Below are 10,461 nucleotides of genomic sequence, written 5' to 3'. Positions count from 1 at the left end.
CCCCCCGAGTACCCAGTAGTACCATGCAGTACCTGGCAGAACCCAGCAGTGTCCAGCAGTGCCCAGCAGTACCCCGCAGTACCCCGCAGTACTCCACAGTACCCCTAGTGCACTTTAGTGCACCCCAGTACCACCCAGTACCCAAAAGTAACCAGGAGTAACCAGCAGTTCACACAGCACCCTACAGTACCCCAGAGTATCCACAACTACCCTATTTACTCCCAAGTACCCCTGTACCCCCCAGTACCCCACAGTACCTCCAATACCTCCAGTACCTCCAGTACCCTGCAGTAGCCACAGTACCCCACAGTACCCCACAGTACCCCCATAGTACCCCACAGTTCCCCACAGCACCCCACAATACCCCAAAGTACCCCGCAGTACCCAACAGTACCCAACAGTACCCTGCAGATATGGGGATTACAAATTGGCATTGTTGCCATCCTTCCCTCCATTAAGTGGTCTGCTGATAATATCAAACTAGCTTTTTTGTCCATGAAAATAGTGCAAAACTATAAAGAAAACATCCTTAGAAGTGCTTACTTATATTTTTTTATTAAAAATAAAAAGTTCTGTTTGGTTTCTGTACCCCCTCCTCCCAGTACTTTGCAGTACATTGTAGTACCCTGTACCCTAAAGCACTCTGTATTCCCTGTTACAATCACTTTCCATTAAAAGATTTTCAACTTACAAATTGGTGTTTTTGCCATTCCTCCCTCCAATTAATCATCAGCTGTTTAGTTTTAAACCATCAACATAATGTCTTTTATACTGTTTTACACAAATGAAAATAATGCAAAACTAGAGTAAAGTGTAACCCAGAAAAGCTTCTTTAAGTTCTAAATATTTTTGTTCAAAATGAAAATTCTGTTTGATTTGGCAACTTTTTTTTGCAGAATCTTTCCTACTTTCTGAAAGGTTTTACATCGGTATGTTTAAGGATATCTACTCGATATAAAGCAATATTTATTAATACTTATTTTGACTCAAACTCTTAACTAAATGAATATAGAAAAAATATGCCGGTTTAAGAAAGTTTTAGATAGATATTTGCAATCATCCAGAACAAAAAGTTTTATCAAAAATTAAACTTTAAAAGTTTTATAGAAGTTGTTAAAAAAATGCAACAAAAAAATCATCTCTGACACCCCTAGGCTTTGTACGCCAATATAATTCACCAAAACCATACTGCAGTCCTTCAATTATCATACAGGGAAATTTTCATCTTTCTAAACATCCCAACGAAAGATTTGACAGGTTCTTTATTTTGTCAAAAAATTGTGGTTCAAATGTTGCTCAACAATTTTTTCGAAGTGTGGAAGGAATCCTTGATCCGTAGGAATTTTTACAAAATATTTAACGTCAGCGAGTATTAAGTAGTGCTCTAAAACTTATTTGAAAAGTAGAATATAAAAAAGTCCATGAATCATGATGTTTGTCCAATTTTTAGTTTTTAAAGCATTACAAGGACATTCTACAAAAGAGAAGAAAAAAATTAAATTCTCGAAACAAATAATTTAAAAGATCAAACATTTTTAACAGATCTTCAAATCTTTGCCAAAAGTCTTTTTGTTCCTAATTGTTTGAATAAACTCCACAATATCAAATTTGTAAAGAAAGTCTAAAATCTGATGATCATTCTAGGTAATAAAATGGAAAGAGCTAACTCCAACATAAACCAGTTCCAAGCGTAAAGCAAAACTTAAATAATTAAATGCTGCTGAGTTCTGTGGGATGATGTGAGATGTTTCGGTCTACCGTAAAATCCAGAGATGATTTCAAGGATGCTCGAGGGGAGGAAAACGCTGCCAACTTTTCCATAATCAATTCTGAGTTGAAGCATTTTTCGAAATGTCTTCTTTATAAAAAGAAAATAACAACTTCACTTTTCTTTCAGGCCACCGAAGTTGTCGAGTCCTAAGACTGAGGATAAGCTGGGGAAGAATATTGTAAAAACTGACTTATCTGTATCCGGGATCAATCCTCTAACATCCACTACCTCTAGGATAGGATCAGGACTAACCTGGGATCATCAATCCTCTCCAGGTAGAGAGTAACATTGATCCGTCTTAAATATGGTTTAAAACCAAACGTTAACTGTCATTGATATTTCATTAGTTTGCAGACAGTTTTTAGAATTCGGATAGTAATCTTAAGACAATGTTGGATTCAAATCTGTATTTAGAAAATGTGTTTTTTTTTCTTAAAAATTATTTGAAAATTACGTTCTTCTTCACAAAACTTATAAGCTACTCTGATGAAGAAACCACGATCGGTAATTGATAATTTTTTAGTTAGAAAATCAAATATTTTTAAAGATATTTTTCCAAGTATTTATGTAAATAGAGAGTATGCTCAGATTTATAAATGTTTGAAAAATGAACAAAAAGAACGATAAATATCCAACTTAGGTTTTGATGAATAAACAACTGCAGTCAACCATTATCCCTCTTGATATAGATAACGTTATAATTTACTTCTCAACCAAACTTTCGTAATTTTGTAAAGTTTTAAAATATCGTTGAATACATAACATAATAGTTAAACTTTTCTCTCTCTCTCTCTCTTGGTATCAAAACTTTAAATTCCACTATTCTACGGAAATTTTCTTATATAATGTACGCAAGTTCATAATTTAAAAGGTTTGGAAAACTTAATTTGAAATAGATGCACGTGGTGATTTATAGAATTTTAGAACTGTGTCGAAGTAAATTATACACCCCGATTTTTGTTTACTGAAAATGCTTTTGTCACACTTCCTAAAAATTAGTAATTTAAATCTGCAAAAAAAATGGAATGTTTTTTTTTACTAGATTCTTGGAGGCCTAGTTTTTAGATAAATGCGCAAATTCTTTTATTTTAATGAAGTTTTCCTTTTTGAGTTTCGGAGGATGAAAAAAATATTCTGATTCTCTTAATTTTATTTTTATTTTTAGAAATTTACTAGCTTCAATTTTCCATATTGTTATTATTAGCAGACAACCCATCAACACTATTTTAATCGTAAACAAGTTGTTGGAGAAATTTTACATCATAAGAAACAATTTTCTAAAACGATTCAACATGAAGAATTTATCAAAATATGTCTATTTTTATTTTTTCCTATAAAGCATTTATGAAAATTGGTGAACAGCTAAATCAAAATCTTTCCTCTTAAGTTTTAATTTAAGATCTATCTTTAATTATATTTCTATTGGAAAAATTGATTTTATTAAGCTTTTAAAACCCTCCAGAACTTAACAAATCTAAGGGATTTAATTTACAAAAAAAATGGATTGACAGGTTTTATAAGGGTTAATGGCTTAGAGGCCGCCCCAAAAAAAATATTTGTTTTAATGTTTTTGTAGAGACAACACAATTAAAAATAATCAATATTCCAAGAGAAAACACATATCTTCATTCTAGATCCATCAATGAAATCAAGTGTGACTTGAAATTACATCTACAGTATCATTATAACAAGTTTCAATAATAGTTTAAATATTTACGCTGACAATGTTTTAGATCCTGATAAATCAAGTCATTCCGTACTTGGTCCATCACAGCCTGTGGGCTCATCACCAGGGGGTCCGTCACAGATAGGTGGTCCATCCTTCACATACAACTCGGGCGCTTTTCAACAAGGATTTGGACTCGGAGTTACGGGTCGTCAACCTGAACCTCCACCAGGTGGACAAGGCCTTCTGGGACAAGTTGGATTCGGGCATAGTTCTCTGGGACAAGGGGTAGCACCAGGTCCATTCGGACAGGGACCCTTGGCCCAAGGTCCACTCGGACAGGGACCCCTGGCCCAAGTTTACAGCTTTGATAGACTAGAAGAAAAGTTTCCTCCCTTGGGCCAGTCCCTTGATAGATCAGGTTATAGAAATATATAGAGTCTTCATCCTCCCCCAACACCCCACCCCTTCCCCCTTCCTGTCTGGACTAGCTGGAACCCCCTCCCCTTTGCGTCTGATTATTCTGCTAAGTGTACAGTTTAATTAATGGTGAATCCGCATTTGAACTACCGCCGTTTGAATTATTTAAAATAAAAAAATTTTTTATTTCATGAAAAAATAAAGGTCTGTTAAACAATCATCACAAATAGTTACATGACCAAAAAATATTTCACATATGGACAATAATGATTAAAATGACCAAAAAATAGTTCAAATGAAGCATTTAATAGTTCAAGTCAGAAAAAAGTAGTTTAGATGATCTAAAAGATAGATCAAATGAGCAAAAAATTAGTTTAAATGAGCAAAAAAATAGTTCAAATAAGCAAACAAATAGTTCAAATGAGCAAAAAAAATATTTTCAAATGAATCAAAAAGATAGTTTAAATCATGCAGAAATTATGTTTTAGCTTATTTGAACTAAATATATTTTTGTTCATTTGATTCATTTTTCGCTCATTCGAACTATGTTTTTTTGCCCATTTGAAGTATTATTTGGCTCATTTGAAATATTTTTGCCTCATTTAAACTATTTTTTTGGCTTATTTGAACTATTGTTTTGCTCATTTGAACTATTGGGTATTCGATTTTTAGTCTATTAATTTTGTATATGGCCTAAATTTTAACTATTTTCAAAAAAAAATATTTATTTTGTATTATTTCAGGATTAGGTTAAGTTAGGAGCAAAAAATGCGCTCAGAATGTTATCGTTTGAACTATTGGTCGTTTGAACTACTACACGTGATACCCGCGTGCAATAGTTCAAACGATAAATAGTTCAACAAGTCAATAGTTAAAAAAGTCAGTAGTTCAAACTAAATAGTATTGCTTAAACTCGAGTACACACATACTCTATATCTATTTATTCTAATGATCACTGATCAGGTGCTATTGAGTACAAGTCTGGGTTCATGGAGTACAAATCAACAAATATGGATTCAACATCGAGTCTATACTCTAGTATGCAAGGTATTTAGAATACGATGTTACAGCTAGTGGGAGCCCTTAAAACTGGGGATTAGGAAGACGACTAATAATTAATGTTACGTGTTTGATCTTTTTTTTTAATTAAATTGGTTTACCTGTAGGTTGGAAATAAACTTATTAAGTGAAATGGATTTAAGATTCGGTGATGGTGATGGACCAAACTTCTGTAGAGTAAAAAAGTAGATGTTAGTTCCAGATTTTATTGAAAATATATTTCGGTCTGGGTTGACCATCGTCAGTTCTTACGATATAATAACTATCAAAATCGATTTTATTTAAGAAAATAAACAAACAAAAAAGATTATTTAAAAAATATTGGGCCTTCAAATGTACTAAAGGGAAACGAAGTCGGATCATGAGATGGAAAAAAGACAATTTGATAATATTCACTATTTAAAGAATGTTTTAAAGGGACAGACCGGCTTTGTAAGGTAGTTCAACTGAGTATGCAGTGTTGTGGACAAATTCTTTAGGAACTTTTTAAAGATCTGTAAATCCTAAGTTTGAGCGCAAAGTCGACGTTCAAAATCGTACTTTTGGGTGGATACGTTTTCAGAATTTTTTTTTTTTAATTGTTAAATAACGACGACAAAAAATGTAAACAAAATTCTACAGTAAACTATTTAGTTGTTTAGGAAAAGGTTGAGAAAAAAAAATTAACTCTTAATCATCGAAAATAAGTAATCTTATTCAATTATTAGTTTCTATAATCTCTCTTTAATCACAAATATTTTCTGGAATTTTTATTAAAAAGACGACATTTGAAGAATTTAAAGAAATTTGCGAACAAATTCATAGAAAATAAGAAATTCAATATATTCATGAAAAAGGAAATAATTATATCTAACTTCGATTTATTGACTAAATTCTTTCAAGAAATATGTTCCTAAACATCTTATTAGTTCACTATAGAACTTTTACTATTTTTTTCGTTGTCGTTACTTAATAATATTAAAAAAAAAAAAATTCTGAAAACGTACCCACCCAAATTCATGATTTTGAACGTCGACTTTGCGCTCAAAATCTTTTTTTTCAAATTTCGACCACAGTAAAGATGGATTTCCTTCAAATATGACGTCAACAAGTGAAATGCGTATTTAAAATTTTATTTTATTCAAACAATTGTTATCAATGATCGTCTCTGATTCTGTGATTTAATTTATTCAGATTTTTTTATCCAATATTCATGGTGAAAAAGATAACAATGAAATTATATTTGAAAGATGAATCTTACTAAAAGATTTGTAAACCGGATTTTATTGGTTTTTAGTTTTTAATACTGCGTAGTTTTAGCGTTGGTATGATAATATTTTTTCGTAAATCTTGTAATACTATTGTTTATTCTTATGATTCGTATCCAAGGTGTAAACTAACAACCTAATCATAAACAAAAAAAAACGACTTAACTAATCCAGCCCATAAGGAAGTACTCAGAAAATTTGATGTCGACTTATATTATAAATCTTTGGTAACTCGCGAAGAATAAGACAAATCTTCGAAATGCTTTTATAATCTGAAGTAGAAAAGGTTTGGAAACTGATCACCCAAAAATCCAAGATAAAACAAAACAGATATATTTTTCTCAATTTTTTGTTATTTTTGAAGGTCTGGGTCTTGGTTGGCCCTCTACCACAGATCAATCGAACCAATCTTTATTTGGGACCCTCTCACGTTCCATAAACCCGTCCAATTCTCCCTCCAGTCCCGCCCAACTCCCCTCAAGTCCCGCCCACCTACCATCCATGTTCTCTAGCCCCGCCCTCTCAGTTGGTAGTGATCCGCCCACATATTCTCTTTTCAGTGGGACTTCTTGGACCGGATCATTAATTTCAGGTATTGATATTTTTGTCATTGTTTTTCATATTATGATAGGTTTTATTATTTTCATTGTTAAAATTATCACTGTCGTTATCGTTATGTTTGTTTGTCACCGTCACTGTCACCCCGTCACTTCTACTGCCATATTACTGTCACTGGCATTGGTATTGTTATCGTTATTTTTATGTTATCCGTCTGTTATGTTGACATAACTATAATTATCAAATTAAATAATAGTTATTGTCTTTACCATTAGCATTTTCATGAATACTAAGTGTTGACAGGATAGATATTTCTTGAGAAAATCTTGATTTTTGTACCAAATTTTATTTTTTTCCTTCACACGTCTATATAAAAAAATAATGCTCAAGTTAATCATGTTATTTGTTTAAAACTTTTTGTTAATTTTGTTTAGGAGTAGAATCTCCAGGGTCATTACAATCACTGTCTCCTAGTATTTCAACATCTACTTCTACTCCAGGCAGTACAGTGGCAGCATCAACTATTCAACCTGAAGCATCGAATAGTAATATCTGAACAGCTTCAACTATATTCAAACTGAAGCATCGAACAGAAATTTCTGAATCGCGTCAAGATATTTTCAACCTGAAGCATCGGACAGTAATTTATAAAATGATAAAAGATAATAAAGATATCTTCGTTTTGCTGTTTTATCTGTCATATAAAGATTCTCTTTATTTTATTCCTTTTCTCTGTTGATTTGATTCGTAAGTCACTTTTAACGAAAACTTAAACAGGGATGATTCTGAAAACTTAAACAGAGATGATTCTGAAAACTTAAACAGAGATGATTCTGAAAACTTAAACAGAGATGATTCTGAAAACTTAAACAGAGATGATTCTGAAAACTTAAACAGAGATGATTCTGAAAACTTAAACAGAGATGATTCTGAAAACTTAAACAGGGATGATTCTGAAAACTTAAACAGGGATGATTCTGAAAAATATCCTCCATTGTTCTTGCTAAAATCTGCAACTTTTATAAAGAACTTACAATTAAAAATAATCAATCTTCAATGAGAAAAACGTTGATATAATGATTATACTAAGCTTTTAAAGTGACTGTTATGAAATTGACATGGAGGGTAATTTTAAATTACGCCTATATTCCCTTTAAGATTGAACTAAATCCTATCAATCACATATTTCTATTTACGTTTGTTATACGAATGCATCGTATTCCTGAGATCTTTCTCTTAATTGGGATATTCCAGTTAATGGTTGATGTCATTTCGTATTTTTCCAAATAGTTAATGTAATTTACTAAAGATCAATTGTTCATTTTCTAATAAACCAATCTCACAAACTTGTTCATTGTAATGGTTACATAATGTTTAGGGAGAATGATTATCTGTTGTTCATTGTAATGGTTACATAATGTTTAGGGAGAATGATTATCTGTTAACATGATCAATTAAGGCACAGGGTGTCCCATTAAACATGAAATTTAAGTGAAACATACGAAATCAGCTTTGCCTCGCCTAATTTCAATGGTCATAATAAAGTTACGTCTGCCAGTAAAAATGTGTTTAACTGTAAACTGTAAAGTCTGTTTTGTTATTCTCTATGCAAAACCCTGAAAGATGTTAACATAACATAAACAAACTCTTAACTGTAGTACTGGGTTACCCATAACAAATGAGATTGTAAAGACGACGCAAAACTTATGATATGACGATTGAAGCTTAATTTTGTTTCTTGATGGTTTAATTAATGATTAAGATTAAGAAATGATTAAGAAATAAGCCTGAGATGGAATTTAAAGAATTTGAGCCGCGGTTTAAATCCGCAAAAACCCGGTTTAGATTAAGCACCGGCTTAAATCTTGAAACATTTGATACAATTTTAAGTGGAACCAACCATATTTAAACCGCGGCTTAAATTTAAACCGCCGCTCAAATTCTTTAAATTCGGCCACAGGTTTGGCCTGTTAGGAATTCTGGACTTTAGAAAAAGGACTAAATTGATCCGTAAAGTAGTCTTTCAAGTCTGCTCCTTTGTATGTAACCCCTGTACGTATGTAACAATACCAAAACTCTATAAGTATTCTCAAACTTACAGCTCTCTGAATCTATTTCTCTTGTACCGATTAATCAGAATAAATCTTGAACTATCTATATTTTGTCTAATGATACAGGTAGTCTCAAGGATAGTAGACAATACAAATATGATAAGTGCGATATAGTATATTACATGTAGACGGACATCAACGGATTACGGTTTGTCTGTAGTTTCCTGTAGGAATAAACTCGAAATCATAAAAGAAAAATTCTTCCTTAAAAGGTATCTTTACCCCCTTTCATCTAAATCTATTAAATAATGAAGAAAACTATATAATACGTAATTATTTTTAATTGGTTGCATGACGTATTCAGAGAAAATAATTATTTCCTTATTATTTCTTGGGAAGTATCCCCCCCCCCTTGATCTATCTATATATGAATATATAAATTTGGCTTGTCTGTTTGTTTGTTTGTATCCAATAAACGTCAAAACGGCTGAACCGATCGGGCCCAAATTTTTTGTGGCACATCACGTGACCACAGGGAAGGTTTATGAATGATAAAAAAATTTTAAAAATGTGTTTTAAAGGTTTTTAATTTTGTAAAAAAAAAATTCTTAAAAATCCGCAAAATTTTTTTCTTCTTTGTTTTAGAATGTAAACAAAAGGAACATGTTCACAACTTAAATAGAAGATGGGCGCGAAGCGCCCTAAAACCCTAGTAAATATAAAAAGAAGTAATATTTGTTTGTTAGATCAATAACTCCAGAACCCCTTGACTGATTTGTCTCATATTTAAAAATAATCTAGGTTGGGTTGACGTTTACAGGGAGTTTATTAAGACAATGCCGGGTTTCCAAGCCAGTTTTAACGTTATATAATCATGAATTATAAAGATGTGCATTGTACATGATAAAGATAACGTACGTATCATTTTGAAATATATGTAACGTTATGAGAGATGCGGGATTATTGGTTAAACAAATTGAACCCCCTCCATGTAAAAAATCAACCCCCCCCCCCCTCCGTCCTCTTACCATAGATAGTAAAAATTGTATGATGCTAAGAAGATATGTCAGATTCGAGATTTTTTGAAAATTTGTTTATTTTTATGATTTACTAATGTTTAAAACCATTCTTTTTGAACTGTGATACATTAGACCAAGTCCAAAAACGTCACAGCAAAGTGTACGGAAACCCTATCGCCCCCTCCTTCTATTCAATATCTCCTTGCTTTAGACAAATAGTTTTCAAATCCCGTCTAATATTTGGCAGAAAGTTTAGAGTTTTAGATTTAGTCGAAAAATAGGGTTTAGATAAAAAATGGTTGATTTGTTCGGATTATGAGCAATGTTTGAGCAATGTTTTAACTTATTTTTAAACCATTAATGTCAATCAATCAGATGTATATTAAAGCTTTTCTTTACTAGGAAGAAAAAAGTAAAAAATTTTACAGGAGGCAAATGGAATGGATTTAGACTTTTGAGCACTTAATTCAAAGATTTTATAGGTTTTTCTTCAAAAATTCAAATTTGTTGTTCGTTTTTAGAAGATTTAAGCAAATTGTTGCCAAGTTAAAAATTTCTGTCCACCTGAACCATATTGAATTCGATGGTGTGAAGGTTTAATAGGAAGTTACAGGGTGTCCCAATAAACATGGGAATTTAGTGACGAATTCAATTTCGTCTTATAAAATAA

General features: G+C 32.1%; 1 protein-coding gene across 1 annotated transcript in view; it reads left to right on the top strand.

Moving 5' to 3' along the window:
* The window catches only part of LOC111710744 (protein SMG7), a 17,576-nt gene extending 10,172 nt beyond the window's left edge, over window positions 1-7,404 (top strand). Inside the window, exons 12-16 of the mRNA XM_023484863.1 lie at window positions 1,898-2,046; window positions 3,505-3,858; window positions 4,821-4,904; window positions 6,528-6,755; window positions 7,156-7,404. Of these exons, the coding sequence (XP_023340631.1) occupies window positions 1,898-2,046; window positions 3,505-3,858; window positions 4,821-4,904; window positions 6,528-6,755; window positions 7,156-7,277 (937 nt within the window). The 3' untranslated portion in view covers window positions 7,278-7,404. The remainder of the gene's footprint in view (window positions 1-1,897; window positions 2,047-3,504; window positions 3,859-4,820; window positions 4,905-6,527; window positions 6,756-7,155) is intronic.
* Window positions 7,405-10,461: the final 3,057 nt, after the last annotated feature.

Source organism: Eurytemora carolleeae, unplaced genomic scaffold (assembly GCF_000591075.1).
Source record: "Eurytemora carolleeae unplaced genomic scaffold, Eaff_2.0 scaffold1076, whole genome shotgun sequence".
Taxonomy (NCBI): Eukaryota; Metazoa; Arthropoda; class Copepoda; order Calanoida; family Temoridae; genus Eurytemora; species Eurytemora carolleeae.
The sequence above is the reverse complement of the archived record's forward strand: the minus strand, read 5'-3'. Positions and strand labels throughout refer to the sequence as shown.